General features: G+C 43.0%; 1 protein-coding gene across 2 annotated transcripts in view; it reads right to left on the minus strand.

The window, feature by feature from the left end:
- The window catches only part of USP22 (ubiquitin specific peptidase 22), an 88,592-nt gene extending 67,573 nt beyond the window's left edge, over positions 1 to 21,019 (minus strand). For both annotated transcript variants that reach the window (XM_036392299.2, XM_036392298.2), the window contains exon 1: positions 20,398 to 21,019. In XM_036392299.2, the coding sequence (XP_036248192.1) occupies positions 20,398 to 20,523 (126 nt within the window). In that variant the 5' untranslated portion in view covers positions 20,524 to 21,019. The remainder of the gene's footprint in view (positions 1 to 20,397) is intronic.
- Between the last annotated feature and the right edge of the window lie 3,987 nt (positions 21,020 to 25,006).

The raw sequence follows: 25,006 nt of genomic DNA on the forward strand, positions 1-25,006 counted from the left end.
CTTTATACTACCAAATACATCAAATCCTGTGTCTGCAAGAGTGTGTGAAAAGTAAAAAAAAAAACAAAAACCAAAAAACCACAAAACCCCCACCCAAACAAACCAGAAAACAGAACAATTCCTTAATGCTGTACCCCATAGAAGACTCATCTTACAGAGCAACTGGGCAGTTCCAAGAACCATCTCTGGTGGCCAGTTCCAAGCAGTTGTCAGTGATATTTCAAAGGGGCACAGCTTTAAACCTAAATAATTGAAAATCTGAACTCAACTCTACAAAAATCCTAAAATGCTTCCAGCTCCTGGAACTGCTCAGAGTTCTGCAGAACAGGAAGCACCAGGACAGAACACTTCAGACACGATGGCAGCACCTCTTCATTCACAGGGCATCTTTGTGACAGGGCTTCAGAACTCATAATGTGCCACTGCCTCACATCCTCACAAAATGCTTTTTAAACCAGAAAACAACAACTCAAGTTACAAGACAGCAAAGCAAAATGTTTAAAGATGTCAAAGAATTTCTTGAACCTACATCCAAACCAAAAATGCTTATAAAGCTTAGTGACAAAGACCTGATTTTAAATAGAAACGGGAATGGGTTCACCTGCAGCAGTTTAACTCCTGCCCTTACAGGAGCCAGGTCAGAATTCAAACACAACCCCCTCACCTTCCAGGTGCTCTACAAGCCCTTATGTCTGTGCCCTGTCTGTAAGCAAGAAAAAGTAACACACTACATAATATATGACATTTTCCACCTCTTTTTTTTTTTTTTGTGAAGACATTAAGGCTCCTACTAGAGATTTAATTTTGTCCACTGCCAGAGAGCTAGAACAGTACTCTAATGTAAAAGACAATTTGCCTGTCAAAGTTAATAAATTAATCCAGTTATTCTTTTATTAATCACACAGAAATTAAGGATGAAATTAAAAGATTCTCTAAGAGAGGGGAGATTTTTCAGAAACTTTACAGGCACGTTCAAGTGGTTTTCATCAGTCCTGCAAATCCATTCCATGGCACTTCTTCCTCAGTAATGAAGTAATTGAAATTAACGTGCCAAAAGACTGAATCAGAGCAGGATTTCCTGACATCCCATTTCTGATAATCAAGCGATGGCAGTGGTAATGAGGGGGGGAGAGTGATACCTACACATGTTTAACCCAAAATCTGCATTAGGACTTTGCAGTTCACCACTCCCAGGCAAAACTCATGGAGAAAAGATCAGATCGATTAATATTCCACATGACCCTTGGAACAAGTGTTTGCACAGCAAAGTCATCACTGCAGTTCTGCTAGACACAAGTCAACTGACAACACTAAAAAGCAACAAGGAGAAAAAATCCACATGGTGGACATGTCAGGAATACGATGAAGAAAGAGGGAAAATAGAACTCCACCCAATGTGACAACTTCATAGATCAAAACTGCTTCAGCCCATTCAGCTCCCTTTTCTTTCATTGGCTTTTGGGAAATTCTGCATTTTGGAAAGAACTAATCTTCCTTCTCAAATGAAAATACAATTTATGTACATATACACACACAGGTATGATGTGTTAAAAAGTGTAACCGCTTTACTTAGAACAAAGAAAACAGAATTTGAATCCTAATTTTTTACAAAGACGGTTTCAGAACACAATTTATATACTCTTAACATTCAGCAAATACCAAGTACCAGGGACACATTGCAATTTCAATTAAAATAATACCTTAACACAAGAATTGTCTGTATAATGGGAAAATACATGGGTTTTTTGTAGAGGCTTTGATCTATTTATTAATGCCATGGATATTCAGTAGTTCACATTTCATCCTTGGACAAAAGCAGATTCTGTAAGAGCTGAGAGACCTTTAAGAAGAGAAAAAACACAGAGGGAGAAACCATAAGCCATCACTGGAACACATGCACCTGACAAATGAGGAGCACGTGGCATTTCAGGAATACCAGTGCCTGCAAAAGATGCTTGAAAGAAGAGAAGTTGCTTATGCATTCCAGGTGATTGCCAGCAGCTCCTGGGGCACGTGGCACTGATTCACTCAGAACCACAGCTCTGCCACATTTGTCAAGCACAAAAAGACATAACTTAGATTCTACCTGGCAATAGCAAATACTGAGCCCACACCACGTTCATTAACACTAATAATTAAGATAAGTAGCGTTTCATTTAGCAAAAGGGCAAAAGCTGCAGACAGCTTCAGAAAAAGAATTACTCAGATATAATTTAGAGCTTATTTTATCAAGAGAGTGTGAGGGTACTTGGTACACGTGAACTTTTGTACAAAGCAGAACACAGAAAACTTCAGTTGCATAAATATAATAATCATGTGATTTAAATAACTTCTTTGGAAAGCAAAAATCATCTCTCTGAAGACTCCCAACTAGAAAAAATACACTAATGAAAATTGGAACACACATTGGTGAAACAAATTGCTCTTTAACTTCTATCACAAACGAAATTCATCTTTTAATCAGAGAATAAGACAACAAATATCAACAGCCAAACACATCCAGAGAAATTACAAAAAAGGATAAAGGGAGAAACCATCATCCATATGGTGTAGCTCTGCTGCTCTGACAAAACACAGCAGACCCTGAAGCCTCTTTAATTGATCGTTAAATTAGTGAACCTGAGGCTTAAAAAGGCAGAGAAAGAACAGATTCTGTACTACACTGGATACCACACACCTTGAAGCATCTCCTGTTACCATTCTCCACTTTTCCTGCCCAAGGTTAAGCAAATTACCGGTGACTATATGTGTGTGGGTTTTTAACATATATACACACACCAAAAACCCCTAATTAAACTTCAAAAAAAAAAATCCACTATAATGGTTCTGTGCATTGAAATGAAGGATTAAAACCTCAAAATTCAAACTGAGACTTTCAAAAGTTAACATCTGGAAATGCATTTATGGAGGAATAAAAAACCCCAAGCCCTGAGCTCCACCCAACGACAACATCACAAAAATGAAATAAGTGCCCTTACAGGATTCTAAATAACAAAACACATTTTCTCATCATACATTCTGATCTCTCATGATACAGAATGAAGTTTAATAGGAGCCTGTCGTGAGACAGTGGGATTGAAAGAAATTTCATAACCACTTACAATAATTATTGGCATTTTTAGTAAAACAACAGATGAAGTCACAGTATTATTAACTCTGATATAACAGAGCAGTGAGTGTTCAGTGGACCAGAACTCAGTCACTGAATGCAGACTGACTGGAACAACCTGAGGAACATTTTTTTCTTTTATGATTAAGACAATACCATGGAGAATGGTAAAACTTTACTGCAAACAACTACTAAACCAGCCTTTGCATACTTTTTTTTACTTTTTAAAATTAATTACTTGTACAATATGTACATATAGAACACCAAATCAATGTGAGATTGCCTGACAGATGAGACAATACAGTACAGAAAGTTTAATGAGCCACAGACTTAAGAAAGAACCAGCCACACACTTCAAACACACAGACTGCTGGAAAAACTAATAAAATTAATGCTTTGTTTGTTGAATGTACATGAATTACAATTACAGTTTTATTGCTCTGTATTTGTTCAAATATACTCCAGTGTTCCTTTACACAAATCTACGCTTCAAAATAATCAATTGAGTAATTAGAAACACTGTAGAGAATTAGTGCATTGAGTAACATTTCCATAATTTCTCCTAAGAAATGATTAACAGATATTAGATAGCATGAGCAGTGCTTTTGAGGGACTTAAGGATATACTCATTTGGTTTTCCAACTGAAGAAAAGAATTCTCATTTCCAACTGGCTTCCCATCAGCCAATATGTTACTTCAAGACTCTCCAAGAATAGGAGTATTGGTACAACCAAGGAATCTTCCATGCTACTACAGCACCAAGTGAAAGGGTTTTGGGTTTCGGACTGATAGAAAAAGTTTCCTTTATTATGTGGTTTCAAATTTGAATTTTAACATATGCATTAAAAAATGGACAAAAATCAAGAAGGTCCATCCACAGGAAGAGCCAGAACTTCCCTCTGAGCTGAGTCTACTCTGTGATTTCTGCTGACTTTCCAACGTCCTTCAGGGAAATCAAACTTGGCCAAAAGTTTCTGTGCCAAGGCCTCATGTTAACAATTGTGTACAGAACACATTGCTGGGATGGGCAGAACCAGCTGTGCCACCAAACACCACCCTGACAGAATCAGCCTGAAATCCCATTTCTTCCTTAAGGTCTGGAGGGACCATCACACCTGAACAGAGCTCTGGGTTGTTCTACCACACTCAAGTAGTGAATTCCCTGCCATATCCTCATTCAGGGGTTTCCTAAACAAGCAATATATTAAAAATACTCTTCCCTCATCATCTCCCCACCCAAAACAAAGAGGCTTTGCCTCCAACTCTTCCACATTTCCTCACTATTTATGAGATGTTGTACAGGCTGCCATCTCCCATTATTTTCCATTAACTTATTTCCCATACAGAAACTGAAAGCTTTGTTGTGTCAGAAGGTAATTATTCTATCAAGCACAAGACTGAACTCCAGAGAAGCCCAAGTTCAGGCAGCAGCAAGGGCTCTGTGGGTCCTGCCTTCCCTTCTCAATTTCAGTTCTCTACCCAAAAGGAACTGTGGATGGTCTGCTGGAATCCACAGCTTCCCCTTCAGCAGGGAATCCATCTGATGCAATCTCAGCAATTACCACATTGCATTCCAACAGGGAAACATCATCACAAGGTAGGGCTCCACAAGCTCTGCCCCAAAGCTGTAAATGACTGAGGTCTGAAATCAATCAGTTCAAGCAAACAGATCAACTTAACACTTCTTGTCTCCCAGCTGAGCAACTGAATTTGGGAGGAGGGAGCAGCTGGACGTGAAGATCTCAAAAAGCAGTCTCACTGGGAAGGAGGGAAGTTATGTATTTATCATTTGCTTTCCTTCTTCCCCATATCACACAAACCTTAACAGTTTTCAGAAACTTCAAATTATTTATTGCCCTGACCATACTAACAAATCTTCTTTGGCAGATGAGACACATTTTTACACATTCTTCCATGGATCTAGCCTGTCCCAGCTTCCAAAACTCAGAGTTACCAACACTTAGGGAAAACATTAGCTGATATAGAGCAGCTCATCAAAGTCCCAAATCCCTCACCAAAGTTAACATAGCAGCAGACATTTGTGTGTGCTTGGCATTGCTAAAAAGAAAAAAGAAAAATAAAAAAGACATTGTATTTGCTATTAAAAATAACCACAGTGCAATCTGAACGTTGGTATGAACAGAGAACTCATCTGTCTATTTGTTCTAAACAAATTCCTGTTCCTGCACTCACAGAAACAGCTATAATGCACAGATTGAGCCTCAATCCATCATTTGGACGTGGCAGTGGAGGCCAGAAACAGAACAGGGAACTCAACCTTTCTCCCTTCAGCTCCCAAAGCTGTACAGGCTCCCCCAGCAACAGGAACTGTCTGGGCTCTTAAAGCCCCTGCACATGGGAAAATGAAAGGCTGATACAAACACAAAGCACAACGGCAGGATAAAGGGAAACACAGGAATGAGGGAGAAAGTGAATTATAAAGTCTTTTATCTGAACAAAAGCCAGAACTTCCTTGGCATATTGCACTTGAAAAACCAGTTAAGAGCTTGAAGCAAAACCAAGGGATTCTTCAGGAGGGTATTACAATTGCAAATCACCAGTAATCTCACATAGATTAGAGCAAAAATATTCCAGGAGAGCCAGTACAGATTTATAGTCCTGATCTCTTGCTTTGTCTCCATAGCTATAAACATGGCTGGTGTTCTGGGGACAAATGCATGGCCTTTATGCTTTACAGAGGGATTAAAAAAGCATTTGAGAGCATTGAGGCCTCGAGCCTTTTTAGAGTACCTGAAACTGCTGAAAAGCTCTCCCTGCCAAGCTGAGAGGTGATTTGCTCAGGTCTCAAAGAAGCCCTTCCTAGTTCTGATTTTCAGGGCAGTGTTTCCTGTGATCTGGAAGTGCAAAGAACTGAGGCACAAGGAATGAAAAGCAGGGGAGCTCTGCATGACACACAACGTGTGGGTAATAATAAACTCTCCAACACTGCATTTTTACCTGGATTTTGTCCTGTGGGAACATATTCAAAATAATGTAACCTCTATGGCACCTTCTCTTAAAATACAAGAGAGGATAAAATTATTGGTGACACAATGCCCAGCCACTGGATATGAAGAGATTTATGCTGGAAATACATTGGGAAAATGTATTTCTGTCTGACTAAACAGTCAGTAAATCTCACCTCCCTGGTAATCAGACACCACCGTGCCCAAAATGTAATGGATACCTTGGGAAAAAAACCTACATAACTTGCATTTTTCTACAGCACATATATAAGAGCAAATATTAAGTTGTTACAGGGGACTCAGATCCTGTACCAAAAATCCACTTATTTTCCTCTTCAGAGCTCTACATCTCAGATATAACTAAACCAAACACCATCTTTAGGCCAGTGCTGAGATATGATGATATCCAGACATCACAAAGGTTCTCCTGCTTTTGAAAGATCCTAAGGACACAGATGGCAGAAGCTCCAGTTCTTCAGAATTGAGCCAACCTAGTCACTACCTCTTAAAGAAAACAACATTTCCACAGCACCCAACTATGGCAGAGAACCCAACAAACAGCAGGGGAGAGACTGTTAATTTCCTTTTTTAAAGTCCCCTCATCCTACCTTAAAAGCTTTCCTTCCTTTTTATCCTGAACACAAACCAGATCTTCCCTGCATGAAAAACCAGAAAAATTAGCCCCAATCAGAAGTTCATCCACATCTTTACTAGTGTTACACAGGAATGTGTTTCAGTATATAATAGTTTTTCCTCCCTGAAGTCAGAGCAGCCATAAAAAGGGGGGAGGGGAGGTTGATTGCATGAGTTCTGCAGCATCTGGCTATGCAATAAGACTCTTGAAATAATTTTCTCTAGTGTAGCATATAGCCAACAAATCTGGCAAGAAGCAACTTTCAGCATGTGTTGCTGTGACAGCAATGAATTATCACCCCAGTCTGCAGCAAGATTAACACTTACAACCTTGGCATGAGGAACAGTCTGCTCAGACTCTGTGGCAGGAGTAGTGCTCCATGCTTAGGCTCCAAAGGGTGGGCTCACGTTAAGAAATTAGGAGCACAGAAATGCAGCATTTGTCTAAACTGTAAACAAACAGATAATTTCTAGGGGGAAAGGCAGAGTACAGCCAGAGAAGTAGGAACACCAAGGAAAACTCATGGTATGGAAGAAAAAAAGAATTTTAAAAAAAGTAGCCATTGAAAACAAGGTACTGTCTGTTGTAGAGGATTGCTCCAAAGAACAGATACAGAACAAAAATCAGAATCCTCCTGCTTGGCACAAAAGCATTGAAGCACCCAGTCAAACCAAGCTGATGTGAAATAAGTGACACTGAAAGCTTGGAGTGATCACTGAGTCCAACTCAGGCCATTACAAAGTCTGTCAGATCTTGTGTGCTCTGCAGCAGAACTCACCATTACTGTGAGCTAAGGGCAGGTTCAACACCAGCTTTGGCCTCACTGGAAGGTCAGGGAGGAAATTACATCAAAACCATCTCTGCTAAGAAGTGAATGGATGACTCCTGGTCATCCATTCCACTTTTCCAGCTAACTGACCACAAAGCAACCTGGAACCAAAGCTCCTTACCACAAGTTCTTAAAGCAAAAACTGCAGAAGAAGTGAAGGACAAAGCTGAAGAACACAGAGTGGAATCTCCTTCCTGCCTGAACACTCACCACACTTAAATCTTCTGCTCTGTAGAACTGTCAGAACTAAAGCATGACTTCTGCTCTTTGATCTGGTTTGCTACTTTTTTTTTCAATAAACAGTTTGGAAATTCCACCAATCATCAATTTCAATTCTAATGCAATCTCTTTGCTTCATGAACCAGAAGAAAAGTACATTAATGCTGGTAAGAGTTGATTTCACATATTATGTGTTCTACTTTCAAGACCTTAACTTGAAGGAAATACTTTGAGCAGTTAAGCAGTGTGAGTTGAAACATATGAATTGGTGAGGTTAAGGGATTTAGCACTGAGGAAGAGCAGGACAAAAGGATTTCATATCTTGAAAGAAAACTTATTCATTAGTATTATGGATATAAAAGTATTTAAAGTGACAGGAACAGTCTTGCAGGCATCACACTCAGCAAGGGTTTACATAGAACAGAGCTTTCTGCATGACAAAAGGAAAATGTCACAATTTCCTTGAAAAGCTTTATTTCAGATACCTGTAAGTAGATATAACACACCTGCAAAAAAGAGTATTAAGAGAACAGTATGTGTTGAGAATTTTGTAAGAAGCTATTACAAGTCATTTACTACCTAGCTAGGAAATTACCTCCAATTCCCTGTGATTTGAAGCTTCTCCAAGTAAAAAGGTAGCAAAAATATTGTGTAGCAAAGAGAAGCACACACTGAGTAAAAACAGTTCCTGCAAATGAAGGTCACTTTGAAAAAACTACTTTGTAAAAAATCAGGGAAATGCATCTAAAGCCTTTAAATTATTTCTCACCATACATTTCTTCCCTCTGCTTCATTACTTCAAACTCGTGTGTCCTTCAAGATAGACTCAGCCTTAAATCACTTGCCCTGCTAACACAAGACTGAATGATCACTCCCAAACCTCACTCATGTCCTAACAGATCACAAAACCACCATCATTCCTTCTTCAAGAGCAGAGATAAATTCTATTTAGGCTGAAATATGGTAACTACCATTCTCCTTGTAGTTCATTCCTCTAGCACAATCATCAGGGCAAAGGAGCTACAAGGCACATCCTTCCTTGCCCATTCCCACTCATTTCCAGTTCTGGAGATTGTCAGGGAGAGTTGACTCAAAATATATTGTTCTTCCAGTAAGTCCTTTGTACACACTATCAAGTTGGGTTTATTATCTTATTTAAATCAGACACTTGAAATATCTGCCCAAAATAGTCTCATGTGCCTCAGCTCAGGGGGGTTTTCAGCTGCAATTCTGCATGAGGGGTTGTACCAACTACCTGTGCAGCAAATACCACCACAGTAAAATCCAGGCTTGGCAGCTATTTTGGGTTCCTGGATTAGAAGTGTGAGCTGCATTAATGGGTCAATAAGAACAAAGCCTTCTGGGTCAAGAGAGTGAAGAAACCTGTTTGAGCAGCCACCAGGGAATTGGATTCTTCAAAGAGTTTCACCCATTTATTGTCCTCATCTCCACAAGATGCAACTATTCAAACACATGGGTTTTGTGGGGTACATCTTGTGCAGATGAGGTCAATCTACACTAAGATTGTTCTGGAATACAAAAAAGCCACAGGGAAGGGCTGAATTCAATGCAGTAACACCAACAACTGATTTCAATGGCATACTAAGAAATCAATTTTTTTAATAAAAACTATAAAGTCAACTAGGCAAATGAAGGGATGCTTCTGTTTTTGAGCATACCTGAAGTTGTCATTTCAGACAGTGGAATGAAGGATTTGGGGTTTTTGTTTCATTTTAGTGAAAAAAAAAATCTGCAGTAACAAGCTTTTTCTAGTCTGAGTATCCTATGGATGACAGCATTTTTCAGTAGTGAGGAAAAAAGCAGGGCAACACATCAGGAACCACCACACTTAATCAAATTGAAAAAATCTGTCTCAAAACCGAGCATCTGTACGTGCTATGGAATTGAACATTTCACAGATACAGTACAGAAGCATAAACCAGGAAAAAGGAGATGCTAACACATTGAAAATGTTCAATGGCTGAATATTGAATTATGAATCTACTCCAAAAAAAAAAAAAAAAGCCTGACAGATGCCCTAGGCCAGTCCTTTCCACGGCTGCACCAGCAGAGCAGTAACTGAGTCCCAGGACAGCTCTTGCCCAGCGATCCCTGGCGGGGCTGCAGAGGCTGCACCTCTCACGACCCCGGCAAGGGAAGCACGTTTGGCTTTCACTGGAGCGCTGCTGTCTCCATCTGGCACAGCGGCCCCCAGGGCTCCAGCCAGCTGGCACCGCCCGGAACCGCCTCGGGGCTGCTCCACGCTGCACAAGGGAGGAGGCCAGAGGAAAACCAGCACCATAAAGAGATAATTTACAGTCCCATTATCCCATCATCCCCAACTACATGCAGCAGGAGCATGATCTAGGCACACGGCCCATGACCACATGCTTTAAACCAACAAAAAAGTTACATCAGCTTACTAGAGGTTGATTATAAAAGACGGAAATCTTAACTTAGAGACGGGCCTGTTTAAAGAGGGACACAAGTGGCTCATAACTTGATTACTTGGAAAAACACTATTCATTTCATTAAATTAAACATAATATGAAAAGGAGATTTACTGTAATAGCTGATCACACATTACAGGCATTCCACACTCCACGATTCATTTATTTTTCACAAGGAAACTGAGGTAACTTATTTGCATACAGGAGTAATGTACTTACTCCTTGCAGACATAAGACAAGTTTCATGTATCAGGCTCAGCCCACTCCTGTGAGAAGAGCAGGTACAAGCACCCCACTGCAGCACTAACAGAGAGAGGTTCCTCCACAGAACCTTCTGGATGCAGTCAGTATTAGAAACTCTTTACAGAGGAAGCCACCATTAGGACAGCACTCACACAGGGTCTGTCACTGGCACAGCCCAGAGCACAGCAGCAGTTTTTATTCAAGCTGCCACATGCAGCTCCCAGTGTCACTACTCAGGTTGGTGAAATATCAGTCAGAGGAGGAAAAATGTATTTTCATCTTTATCTGCTCTTTCTGGTTCATGGCACAACCACACAAACATGACACAGCGATGGTACAACAGCAGCAATGTGCAGAGCTGGTAATTCCTTACACTGTTAAGGAAAGACACTTGTTCACCCAGAGCTGAAGAGCTGGTTCTCATGTTCTTCACTCACCAGTCTCCATGAGAATGCACAGAAAGGTTCAAATTTCACATCTCTTGCTTTTCTCTGATAAATCAAATATTGCCTGTCCCTTACCTCATTGGCATTCTTCTCACCCAAGCCATTTACCAATTCCATCATGTACTTGTGTCTCACTGGAACCCATATCTATAACTAGTTTCCAGATTTCAATTGAAGATTTTAAAACTTGTCAGATTTGCTAACCCACCTTCTCCTTAACATCCTTTTCACCACTGCATAAAACAACTTGTCTGCCAGTTTCACCGTATGGGTACAACGTGCTTACAGAATTAAACTGCTTGCTTTATAAAGAACTGCTGTAATAAAGTAATTCTTCATCTAACTGCAAAAAATTGGAGTTCTGATTTTCTACAGTCAGATTTTTGCAGTACACGGCCTAAGGCAGACAAAGAAAACATCTCCTACTCCCCAAAATCTCTCAATAAGGACATAATTATTACAAAGAGATGCAGAAAACAAATTTAATTTACTGGGGCAACTCTAAAACTTGCATAGCAAGAAAAGTTCTAAGTAGCAGAACTACTATGTGACAAGGAAATACATCACGAAGGGCAGTAAGATAAAATTATGCTGAACACAGTATAAGATAAATTTCCTTGGGGAACAGCCTCATCATTACAGAGGAAAATCTTGTTCCTCTTTATGCACAGAACTGCAGGAACTTTGAAACTATTTTCATGGCATTTCTCATCCTGTTCTCCACATCAAGATCATCCCACAACCAAGAACACAAAATGTAGTCATGAGTGACCAAAGAACTGAGTGTTCATCGTGCAGATAAACATTTCCCATAATAATCTCTCGGGAGGGGATGCTTGCTGAGGGAGCACGGCAGAAGTCAGCAATGCCCAGAGGCCAGTGTGAATGAGAGCTTCACCCTGGCCACCAGGACAGAGATCCAGTCAGGGGCAAAACTGGGCAGTAATGTGAAAATAATGAAGCACAGCAAAGAAAAACATAAAACCTTAAGACAAATTTTGCATCTGTCCCTGGAGGGCAGAGGGTCACAAAGGCTCACCTAACACAAACGAGGTACTGAAATCAGTCAGCTATCTCAGCTGTCTGCACTCACTGAGCTGTCATACATCTGCTGTGCAATAAATCTCACCTTTATTTACCAAGTATATTGTAGTAGACAAGGTCCCTTAAAAGCTGACTTGCAATGCAACAACGAGGCTGATTGCAGAGGACAGAAGTACAAACTGTAATTAGACAAACTTTGTGAAATAACATCAGGCTGTACAAAGACACGAGGAGGGAAAGATACTTTTAAAACAGAAGTTGGCAAGGGGGAGGTAGGCAAAAATAAAGCTTATAAACTGCTGCTTTCTTTCCTTGTGCTGATAAACACTGAAGTAATTCAAGTCTGTACTTGATTCAAAAACAAAAGCCCTTTAAAAACAGAAGCAAAACATACATATAAAAGCCCTGGCAGTCAATTCAGTGAGATGAATCCAAAGCCAAACCCTGTTTAAAAGAGGCTACTTGGATGCATGAACTTCTGAGTGACAAGCAAGGCAAATGGAACTCGGTGCCACATGGGTGTTTGATCCTCCACCATCCCCATCACTACACTACATTCAAATGCTGCAGGCTCTTTTATGTGTTTAAGAAAAATAAAGGGACTAATAACTAGGTGATTTTTAAATATAATATATTTTAAACTATGGATTAATACATGGATGAAGACATGGTTTAATATACTAGGGAAGAGCTGCAACACAGAACTCCAGATGAAGGCACTAATGACAAAGAAAAGATATTCCAATGATCTCTTGAATGAAATGCAGATTCATGATCTCTACATATTAATTCTACATAAACACAACTCACTGAATGTATGAATAGTTACATTTTCACATCTTACATGTATGTGCAGAAGAGCTCAGCTGTGTGATCAAACCAACCATGGCAAAACCAGCGTGGTACAAGGACAAGACCATTTAAGCTCAGTCAAATCCAATTCTGACTTCAGACTTACTACCAAGCAATGTCAGTTAGTGAGCTGCCTCTCACCACTACTTGAAATATGAGGATATTTAATATATTTGTCATGTTTAATGTCAGAATTTGTGTCAGGATATGAAAATTTGCACTAGCCCTCAATAGTTTCATTAAAAAGACACTAACTACATTTTAAGTAGTTGAAAACAACTCTTGTTACCAATATCCACCTTTTCTCTTTTTTTCAAGTTTCACCTTGTCTAATACCCAATTTTTTTTATTCAATGACAAATTTAGTGCACTGTAGATCTTCACAGACATATTTCCCACCAGGGATATGCTGACATCACCAGTGATACTATGCAAGAGGTAGACAAGAAGAGCCACGTTAATTTCAAGCTCCATTAAACACAGGAAAGGAAGAATAAGAGGAGGAAAAGTTCTCTTCAGCAACTTTAAAAGTAGCAGAGACGGGCAAAAAAAAATCCCCAAAAAACCGGGTTTTAAATAGCATTACTTATCACTGAGAGGTTTTAAGAAAAATAAAACCAAACCTTAAGGAGCATTCTACTTAAGTAGAGAAATGGAAAATCTAGAGTATTTGCTGTATTCCACACACAAAAGAATGTGTGACAGGACTGCTTGCTGCTAATCAGTTATCAACTGATAAAGTGAATCTCAGGTTACTTTGAGTCAACTGGTGTCAGGTAACAGTTCACTTTACAGATCCTCAAATAGGTCTTGAGACAGATAAAATGATTCTTTCTCTTCAATGAGAGAGATCAGCACCATGGCAGCTGCTCCAGCACTAAAGTAAACCACAGATCGTTCCTGTGTGCCAGTTGCATTGTGTGCTCCCAGTCCCAAACAGAACGCAGGTCTATGTAACTCTGTACATTGATTCTATTACCAGCTAATGCAGCAAAGTTCTTAGCTTGAATTAAGCCGAGTGTACATAAAGGAGTGCCAAATCAATAGGGAAGAGAATACAACTACCAAGACAGAGCTTTCATCCAGTCAGAACAGATCTATCAGCTTCTAGAACCGTTTCTGCTAAGGCAAGGTTCCCAGTTCAGGCCTCTTGGGTAACATATGGCTCTCCCCACACTCCAACCCTGCTTGCTGACAGCACAGGCCAGGATAACAGAATAAACTGGAATGTCATTAGAGCATTTCACTCACTTGCTGCATTGTCCACAGGTTAACGAGAGACTGAGACAGTGGCTCTAGGCAGCTCTTTCTGTCCAAGTCTAGAAAGGTTCTAACAATGGCTCTTCGCAGGGTGGGGGAAAAAATAATTTTTTTTTAATAATGTTTTGAACAGGCCAGTGAGATGTGTATGGGTCACCTTTAGACTGCCTTTCTCCTGATGTATAATAAGAGGACATATGTATCTCCTCACCTTGGATGCTGCTGTGGGCTACAGACACATTACAAACACTTGGAGAATCATGGGAATATAGGTAATAAAAAGCCCAAACCCACCGTTTTAAAGTAGCTGTCAGTCAAGTGAAACAGGAAGGTGTGGCTAATAAAAATAAAAAACAACAGCCCTATATCTACCAGGAAAAAGAAAGAAACCAGTTTCTTCAGAAGAATTCATAGATCTGCATATGAACAGGAAAAACTGTGGGTGCTTCGTTTAATGTGGGAAACACAAGGTTTTAAACCGAGTTAATGTTTCTCTGGTTTAAAACAAATCAGCCACCACTGGGAATCAAACTAACACTTGCAAGAGTATTTGTAATGAAGAAGGATCCCCAGAGTCCATCCCAAAGGAAAACACTTTTTTTTTGCTCAGCTCAAGGAGCAGTAATTCAGGAGAAGGAGAGTCAGCAATTCACAAGCAGAAAACTTCCACTACCAGTCAGTAACATTTGCCTCAAAATTTGTTACACCAGTTACTGAAACAGAAAATCCTCAAATGAAAGGAGGAGAGTACAAGGTTTGCAAGCAATTTGCAGCTCTGGTTTCACCTTAACGCCACAGATTAAGGCTTGAAACAAAAATGAGGCTATCACCTAACCTTTGTTTGGGGTTTAAAGCTTTGATGGCTTAAAATAAAGCTCGACACATAGTCCAGCAAATCAAACAAAGCCATTCCACCCTGCTCACCTTCACACTACTCCCTGTCATTTCAGTTTAAAAGCTTTCAGCATTAAGCAAATAAAATCGTTGACTGCAGACAAAATTAAAGAGATGCTACAACTACTCTGACAAACAGCTTGGTTATGAGCAAACCTTTGACTACTGATAAGACTACAGGAAAAAAAAGAAATAAGCCTTCTTGTCCAACATATCCCTATTTTTTCCTTCATCAGCAAGTGCAGATCCATCTTCTTACTCTAAAAAAGGGAACAAATACAAGTAGGAAGAAAACTGCATTTACTGTCTCTCCCATCCATGTTAAAAAACAGAGAAGTCCTGATGGCTCAGATCCCACAACTTAAAAATTGCTATTCACCATCTTCAAATTCATGGTGCAGGACTAATTCCTAACCTTTGGCCCAGAAACCAACAAGTGATTTAAAAAAAACCCCACAAAACAGGATACAAAATAGGGCTTAGCACCACGAGGAAGAGGAAGGTCCTGTATTATGTTCTTCAGCACCAGAGACATAAGCTCAGTGGAGCATTCTCAATCTGGCATATCCCATGTACACCAGGCTCTGCTGAGTAATTTCAGAGCTAAAATCTCATGTCTGGGTATCTCTCACACCAAAGGTCATGTCTTCACACTGAGAGAAAGAGAACGTTACCTTCAGCAGGTCTAAGGACCTTTTAAACCCTTAGTGGTTAGGAACTAAGGAAGATTGCTCAGGTGTGAAACTGGAGACCTCCTGAACAATGAAGCTTGCAGTTGATTTTGACACTTCTCATGGGCATTCAGGGAGAAGGCAGCTCCCACAGCACATGGCAAAGAAGAACATCCTTCCTGAGTCACACAGTTCACTCAGGCAGCCACAGCAGAGTACACAGCTGAAAAAGAGACATGCTTCTTGAATCCTGGACTCCTCTTTCAAGTGCTCCACAGGATTTGGAATCCAGAAGTTTGGTGCACACGCTAAAAACGTTAAAGAACAACAAGCTAAGATTTCCTCGTTAATTTAAGCAATCCAAAGACCAAGCCTGTGAAGGTGGCACAGCCTGGTGAGGCTCCTGGCCTGTCTGTTACAGTACAGAGCAAATCACCTAAGCAACACCTCCCTGTTCCTGGACAGGTACATGGGGCAAGGCCCCTGGGAAGCAAATGTGCCTCAACAGGCACAAGATGAGAAGTTCCACCAGTAGCTTACCCTGAAGACTGCAAGGTCACTTTAGCAAGAACATGACACACTGATTTAGACTGTGAACCACAATACTTGCTACTGAAAAACATGAAAACATGACATGGTAGTTATCTGCTAAGTTATTTTAACCTTTTCAACTTTGAAAGTTAGGAAATGAACAAAAGTCATTTCAGGTTTAAGTCTAAGAATTGATTATCTGTCAAAATATTACAAGGAGCCACACACTGAAGTCACAAGTTCATGGGGAGAATGATACCTGATGAAAAGTCATCACATAAAAGCAAATGTTTCTTCATATCTGAAAGGATCAGTTGGTCTATAGGACCCATGTAAAGAGAGAATAATGGGAAAAACAAGAGAAGCTCTCAAACAGGCAGAAATATGCCAGAATGCAGCTGCTGTCAATGAGAGCACAGCCCCTGACAGGCAATTATTCTTTGATCTATTGGCTGAAGCACTGAACAAACATTCTGAAATTCCACACAGAACCTTGTGCATATCACAACTCTGGTCACAATGACCAGTTGACTTTTATCATCAAGAGCCTTTTCAGGGCAGTGATAGTAAGAACCATTCAGAATGAGACAGTTTTCCTCCAAGGCGTATAGTCCAGGAAGAGGGAATTTAGTCATAAATTCAGTTGCCCTTCCAGCAATGAAACCATTACTTACCAACTCCTGGACACAAAGATGCATCTACATGTGTAATTGCTCACTGATGGGGACAAAAGCTACATTCAGCACTGCAAAACAGATTTTTCTCATCTGTAATTCTAAAGGAATAAGCCAAGTGTTTCAACAGAAAAAAAATGGAAAAAGCTGACATGAAGGTCTACACAAGCCTTTTCAGCATCCTCTGTCTGCTCCGTAATTCCTGAATGGGGAGTAGTGGTGACAAATTTAAGGATCTCTTCTGGAGTGTTACTTAATTAAGTGTGAGGTAAGTTTCAGATCAAAATATTCAAGGTAAAGTCCATGACCTACAGAAACACGAGCTTTGCCATCAGGTTATTAAACAGATTCTAACTATGGCAAATTAAAACTCAAGAGTTACAAGTCAAAGTCCCAACAATGAAAAAGTCCACCCTAATTTTATGTCACTTACACACAACTCGAGGTCTAAAACCTAGCTCCAACATTTAATCACAATAACTATCATTTCAAGAGTCAGTCTTTGGATTTCTCTGTCATTTCCACTGTCCAGCATGACAGCTTTGTCTTTGCTTAGGCTTCACCACCAGCAACACAATTGCACCACGACAATCCCTGTGCCTAGAACAGCAGTACGAGTGCTGCACTTGAGTGTGGCCAAGATGCAGTGAGATGAGGCAAGTCCCAGCCTCGCTCCTCGCTGTGGATACAACAATGCACCGTGATGACAGCTCAAATCCCAGCACAGCCAACGCTTCGGGAGCAAACACACTGAGAATCTTCACCAGAATCCCAGTGCCTACAAAGACACGTACATAATTACCTCCTGGTTCTGACTGAGGATTGAAATGCATGTTCAGGAGACAGCTTTCCCACTATAAAGCAGGCTTTAGAGCCATTCTGCTGGAAGCACTGGCTGTAAAGCAAACTGAACCGTGAGCTGGAGCTCGTAAAAGCTTATTCACAGAAAAGGTGCGTATTAAACCCGAACAGCACAGCACTAAAATGGTCTGCCAAGGCAGAACGCGGTGGAGGTACGGCACGAGAACGGACCCTTTCTGCCCCCTGCAGTTCCCACTGCTCCCTGGATTTTCAAGGCAGGCTTAGGAGGGACAGTAGTTACCATTCTAGAACCAGAACCATTTACATCTGGCTCTCACCAACAGCCAAGGCATTTTTACACCTACCTTCATCTGAGCAGCAGTTAAACTGCCCAGTGCCTTCCATAAAGATCAATTACATATATGGAATGTTTCCTGTGATAAACATATAACGTGACTGTCCTTAATCATGCAATAAAAAGAATATCACTTGCTAATAAACCTTTAATTTAGCCTCATCATTTCTTTGATTAGGATTAAGAAGAATCTTCACCAATGAATAGGTGCTCTTAAGCAGTCGCGGCTTGCTCCTAAAATATATATACACATATACATAATATATGTGTATGCAAACTATTAAAGGACAAAAGATTGCTTTTGAGTTATATGGACTATCTAGGTAATTGTATTTCTAGTTATTAGACTATAAATACACCACCAAACAGAAAACACCCTTTTCCTAATTTTACACGTAAAACTGTCAGGCATACATATGTACAGGGAATTTCAGTGAATTAAAATTCCATGGAAGAAGGTCTCATGTTCATATACATAAGGGGTGAATGAAGTACCATAACTGTCATTTATAGACTTTCTTCAATCCTTACAAACATAGACAGGGAATTGAATCCCAATTTAGCTACCCAAAATGTTCCCCCATACTGATCACGTACACCCACATATTTCAGGTGGGCCGGATTCAGAAACCCAATTGTTTTCATACTGGCAACCTGCTTAAAAAAAAAAAAAAAAAGTGGGGGGAAAAGCATTTTTAGCACGTACTAGGAAAACTGGTGTTTTTCCTGGGCTGACAGATAATTTTGAAACAATCCTGTTCTGCTTTACGAGCCTGGCTGTGCAAAGAGGAAGTGAGAACAGATTGATTACAATGGAATATTCTGTATTTTCAGCTGTTTTCTTAAGCAATGATGAACACATCCCTGCATTAGATTTCGGAAGGAAAAAGCTGTTGCAGCACACAAGACGTATGCAGGTTACACAGGATGCTCCGTATTTAGAAAAAGGTAATTCTGCTAATGAAATTTTATTTTCATTCTTCCACATAGCACTTGCTTTATATTTGCCTGAGACATCTTCATACCTCACTTGCCATTTTTTTCTTCTACAGCACAGACACTATTTTTTCTCCATTTAAGCTGAAAGCACCATCAACTACATCCCAATTTGTATTTTAACATGCTATAGGCTAAATAAACCCAAATTTTGACTAATATACTCCATAATATTGACCAGTAGGGAATTGTAAGGTATTTAAAACAAGTCTGGCTATACCTTGCAAGGCTATCGAGTAATTAAATCCATTTAAAACGTTTTTCTTCTCAGATTCCATTTTTTCCTCTTTAGGTAAAAAAATTGGGAAACTGGATTATCCTGAGAACATGAACTGAGCACAGAGAAATGGTTTGGCACCTCACCCTTTAAGTCCATCCTTCATGCTCTAGTTCTATTATGAATAATAAGCTGAGCAGCTTAATGCAAAGCACTGGGATCACAAAGTTTTCAATGGGTTGTTCCAACAAAAACACAATCCGTGCTGTCCCAAACCCCAAGTTTTGCTCCGTGTAGCTGCTGCCTTCCCCTCCTCAGCCACCAATGCGACGACTGACAGAAATCTGCCAAGTCACTTTGAAGTAAAAACTAGTTGATTCTAGGGAAAAACAGTAATTAGTTGCACAGTACACAGAGCAGCCCTCCAGAAGCATACATGTGTATAAGGATGTTATTATAGGAGATAGGTGGGGAAAAGCACTCTTCCTGCTTTTTGCCTGGTTTACAGGGATTTTTCCCAGGCGCCAACCCCTCCTACCCTTCCCTGTACTCCAGGCTGAGCCAGTTCCTTTCCCCACGCCCCACCAGAGCAGGAATCTCCTTTTCCAAGTGGATTATCAGCACGAGCAGCTTTTTTTTTTTTTTTTTTTTTAAGGAAAACCACACACATAACCGAGCGAGCCGCAGCCCTCGGCGCCGGGACCCGCTCCCAGCCATTGTGCTCCGCGCAGCCCCCCGGGCTCGGGCGCGGCCCCGCGGGGCTCCACAAAGCTCCGCCACAGGCCGGACGTGCCCGGTGCCCCGGGCCTCCCCTCCCCCCGGTATTCCGGGAAACCTCCGGGAGGAGGAGGAGGAGGAGGAGGAGAAGGAGGAGGAGGAAGCGGCGGCGCTGCGGAACAGCCCCGCTGCGGAAAAGCCGCCGGGGCAGGTGGCAGGGAGGGAGGCCCCGCCGGGGCTGCTTCCCTCCTCCATCCCGGTGCCCCCCCTCGCCATCCCGGAGGCACCGAGCGCTTCCTCCTCCCTCCCCCCAGGACCGCGTGCGGGAGCTCGGGCCCACCTGCCCCGTGGGGAGGGAAGGAGGGAGGGCTACAGGGGGACCGGACCCGTCCCCTCCCCGAGGCGGCGGCGGGTGGGTCGGGGAGGGAGGGAAGGAGGGAGGGAAGGGAAGGGAAGGGAAGGGGGGTGGATGCGAGCCGCCCCCGGTACCTTGCGCTTCCTGGTCTCGGCCGAGCCGCTCCACACGAAGCACTGGTAAATCGCCCGCAGGTTCTGCTTCCAGTTCTCCACCTTGAAGCCGGTCACATGGCAGCACCCGGCCGCCGGCGGACTCATGTCAGACCCCCCCACATCAATCCGCCCGCACACGGGCCGGGCCGGCGGGCAGCGAGCCGGCCCCTTCCCCCGCCCCGCAGCACCGACACGGGCCGGGGCCCCCCCGCCCTCAGGGGCTCCGGCCCCTCACGCCGCCGCCGCCGGGGAGCCGCTGGCACATAGAGCCGGGGCTCCGCCACGGCCCCCCGGCTCCGAACAAAGCGCGGCGGGCGGGCAGCGCGCACTCCCTCCCGCCCTTCTCCCGCACACACAAAGATGGGGCGCTCTGAGGCGAGGAGAAGGAGGAGGCGGCGGCTGTAGCGGCCGCTGCCGCCCCCGGAGTGGCCGCCGCTCCCTTCTACCTCATAGAGGCCGCTGTGGAAGCGGCGGGCGGAGGGGAAGGGAGGGGATGGGGGCGCTGGCGGCGACGACCCCGGCCGCGGTGAGAGCGGGCGTGTGTGGGGAAGGGGGCGAGTCCCCGCCCGCCGCCGCTCCGGCTTCCCCCGCCGGCGCCCGCACGGCTCTTGTCCCTTTAAACCGCCCCCCCGCCTCCTTCGCCGGCTCCTTCCTCCTCCGCCTCGCCCGCGCCCCCCCCGCCCGCCGCGAGCAATGGTCCGAGCCGCTCACTCAACCCAGCCCGCCCGGCCCGGAGTGGGATAGACCAACGGGGAAGGTGCGGGAGGAGCGCCCCCTCTGCCCCGCCGCCCGCGAGGGAGGGAGCGGCGGGGGGAAGGAGCGCGCCGATTGGTCCGTCCACCTGTCAATCTACCCATCTCTAGCGTCTCATTGGTTCCTTTCCCTTTCTTCTCTCCCCCTCCACCCTTCCTACCTAGCATTTCCCCCGCCGGAAAAAGGCGGGACATCCCGGACGATTAACAGCTCATCTGACCAACGGAGATAAAGGGTGGGGTCTATTTGGTGGGAGCGGCAGTATGACTGGCTGGGATGGACGTCAGTCACGCTGCAGGCGGAGAGCGGATTGGGTGCGTCCGCGAGGGGGGCGGTCCCTCTCAGAGCGGCCTTCGCTGCTGTCACATCCGCTGGTGCCGCTCTTGCCGTTCCCTCAGTGGCTTCCTGAGGGGAGCGGGGTCTCCTGAGGGGAGAGCGATCCCCGTGCTCCCGGGAGGGCTCCGCGCCACGCTCCGACCGGCTCCCAGGACCATATATAGCCCCTCCATACCGCCAGCCTGCGTCCTGGTGTTCCACAGGGAAGAAACAAAAGCGGTGTATAACCAGAACTGGTGTTATTTCAGCTTTTTCCGATACAAGGAAATGGGAGGACAGTGAAAAATGTTGGGATCTGTACATAGTTTTCAGCTTGTATGCCACACACACTATAGGGTTACATAATGGAGTGAGGCAGGGGGGAAAGGATGGGAATTATGCCGTGGTTTCTCAAGAGTGAGAGTGGAGGCTTTGCAGAGGCTTCTTAGACAATCACTGCAAACGCTGTGCAACAAGGAAATAAGTGGCAAAGTGCCACCACATTATTTCACCAATCCCATTTTTCAGTGCATGCTAATCCCATTCCTCAGAAGCTGTAACCTTGAAATCTTCACCTTGCAGATCCCCATATAGCGTCCAGTTTCCTGACCTGCTGCTGCAGCTTGCCAGAAATAAATACAAAAATTTGTGACAATCACCTGAGGACTTTCCGTTTCCTCCAGAGGTGCTGCTGGTTTAAAAAGAAAGCAAGGTAAATAGTAGGAAGCTTGGTTTATGATCTGTACGTAGCTAGAAGGTTTGGTGGCAAAGCAGGGCTGAGCAAAGAGCTGGGTTTGTGCCCCCAGGCTGAGGCAGCAGCAGGACACGCTGTCCCTCTGCGTGGGACACCTGTAATTGCTGCTCCTCGTGGCTCACACTACTTATTAGCCTCTCCCAGAAATCCCTGTTCCACACAGTCTGGGGATTATACTCCAGTGATAAACCTGGAATTGCCCCACAGGTGGAAAAATAAAGGTGCCAAGAGCCAGGAGAGGACCCAATTATCGCGCTGTGTACACAAATTGCACTGAATGTTTCAGAAGATTATGAGTGGAATGTGGAGGGAGGCTGTACCCTCTCTTTGACCCTGTGTAATCATTAGACCTATTAAGTCATCACAGTGCAGCCTACAGCTCCTTGGAATGGGAACAGCAATTGGTGCTGCACGTCCTTCCCGTGTTAACCCAACTTCCAGGAGAATTAACCAGTTTTCAAAAGCAGGAGTCAGAGCCAGGCGCCTTCCCTGAGAAAACCACCCTCAGAAAAGAGGGAAGTTAAGGATTACCAGCTCAAGGTGCATAGAAGGGAACAGGATGGGTGATTAGTGTCCTAACAGCATCTAATAATTTTTCTCTGAATATTTCCAATTAAACAAAGCCTCCGATACTGCTACAGTCTAAATACAAGCAGAAAGTTATTCTTATTCTGCACCAACCTACTGTTACTAATCTGGGGCTTTTCTCCATGGCTACCACATCAAAACAGGAGATAAAGATAAAAGAGAGAATTTCTGCCAATGAAATTTAAGTCCATCTCACTGAAAAAGCAGGATACCAAAGAGACAATACATATGTTCAGGGTCCTGCAGACTCTGAAATTTTCACAGAGATTTCTCTGCCACTCTGTCTTGCAGAGTCCCTGTGTTTACTCCCTTTAGGGTGTGCTGTCTTATGCAGAAATAACAAGAATTGTGAGTTTAAACACAATTGCTTTAAGAAACACATTTTTAGTGGTTCTCTTTCAAAGAGAGAACCTTTGAAAAAATACTGATCTTTCTGCCTCTGGCCACTTCCAGAATAATTAGCACAGTTACCTACTCCTGTCCTGAGGTTTCTGACCCTGCTGAGGGTGTGAGGAGCATCCTGAGAGCCACAAAGGACCCACATGGAGGATCCCACATGGAGGATACCCATCCTGGACCCCACCTGGTGAGAGCCACTGTCACTTCCCAAAGGCAGCAATGTAGAAATTTAAAGATCAACTCTTAGGGGACATTTCCAAAGTGTAGATGTTACCTTTCAAACTTAAAGCTCCCCCAGGGTTCCCTTGGCACCTTATCTCCATAAAAGGGGTTTATTTATGCTAGAAATTCAACTTGGGCTTCTTGTGGTAAATTGGAACCAGAGTAAAAATCCGCTTTGGAACAGTGTAGAAAACAGTGGCTTTTGAGATTTTTTTGAGGCCAGCTCCTGATTTGGGGGGCTTGAGGCAAAACTCTACACATGTCATTAAACCCTTTGCTTTCTGTCCTGTGAAGACACCAGAATCTTTCCTATGAAGTATAAAAACTTCCAACTCTACCAACACTTCTTGCTTGTTGCAGCCCACACACTAAAGGCGACACAACAGCACAGAGCAGCAGCCAAAACAAAACAGGACTGGAAAACAGTGACAACATTTTGTCAGGTAGTAATTGTCAAATCAGGGCCTGCTTGCTGCACACACACACACACACACACACACACACACACAGACACACAAGTTTACAAGTTTGCTGTAGTTTAATTTACTCTTGGGAATGTTTCTAGAAAAAAACCTTTTGGTGCAGCAGATAGCTTGGGAAAGGATTTGCCTCTGGGGGGAAGAAACAGTTTCATTCTCTCCTGTGTCTCTTAGAAGATTTTTTAATTTTAAAGCATTGATGATTATGCTAATTAGTGCTTACCCTCAAATGCCAGTGGAATATAAATGTTGATAGTAGCTAAAACACACTGCAAATGTGCAGCAAAGTCTTCCTCCAGAGAGTCATCTGCGTTCCATGATAGCTCAGCTGGGGAGAAGCAGCATTCTTCACATGGAGGAGCAGAGTAACTGCCTCTTCTATCCATGTCATCCCAAGGTGGCACTTCTAGGCTCCTCTAGATAGCCATGAATCAGCTGTCACCTCATCACCTGGGCATGCTCTGCCATGATATGTGTTAAAATGTCCAGTTTCATTCTTAGGTAAACAGGAACCTTTCCCTTTGTCCAGGTGTGTGAGCAGCATCAAGGATTTGGGTAGGATTCCTCCCATAACCCTGGATTACAAGTGGAGCTGGCCTAAGTTTGGACCTGCAAGAGGCTGAAGGCCCTGGCTCCACAAGTGGAATTGAAGGGGGGTGTTCAGGAGCTTTGCTCCTGCAAGCACAAAGGCTCTCCATGCTAATAACCAGTACAGAATATGGGAAGATTCCTTAGTACCTCTCCTGCTTTTTTTCAGGCACTCTAAAAATACAAGTTCTTCCACATTCTAAAAGGAAAGAACTTACAGAACTACTATGCTTACCTAAACACACACAGAAAAATATTTCAAAGCCTAAAAAGAACACTTTTACCTCTTAAAAATTACCCTATTTTTAATCTTCAGGATTTTTTTTTCCCCTGAGCTCAACTCTTTTGTCATCCAAGCATTGTAAACTTCCATGCAAGTAGTACTGCCATTGCTTAATCCACAGGCTTTAAAGCAGATGAGGCTGAATGTCTGGCTGCAGGGCTAAAAGCTCTGGAGATACCAGAGGCAGAATCCATTGTGTGATTCTGC

Source organism: Molothrus ater, chromosome 16, assembly GCF_012460135.2.
Source record: "Molothrus ater isolate BHLD 08-10-18 breed brown headed cowbird chromosome 16, BPBGC_Mater_1.1, whole genome shotgun sequence".
Taxonomy (NCBI): Eukaryota; Metazoa; Chordata; class Aves; order Passeriformes; family Icteridae; genus Molothrus; species Molothrus ater.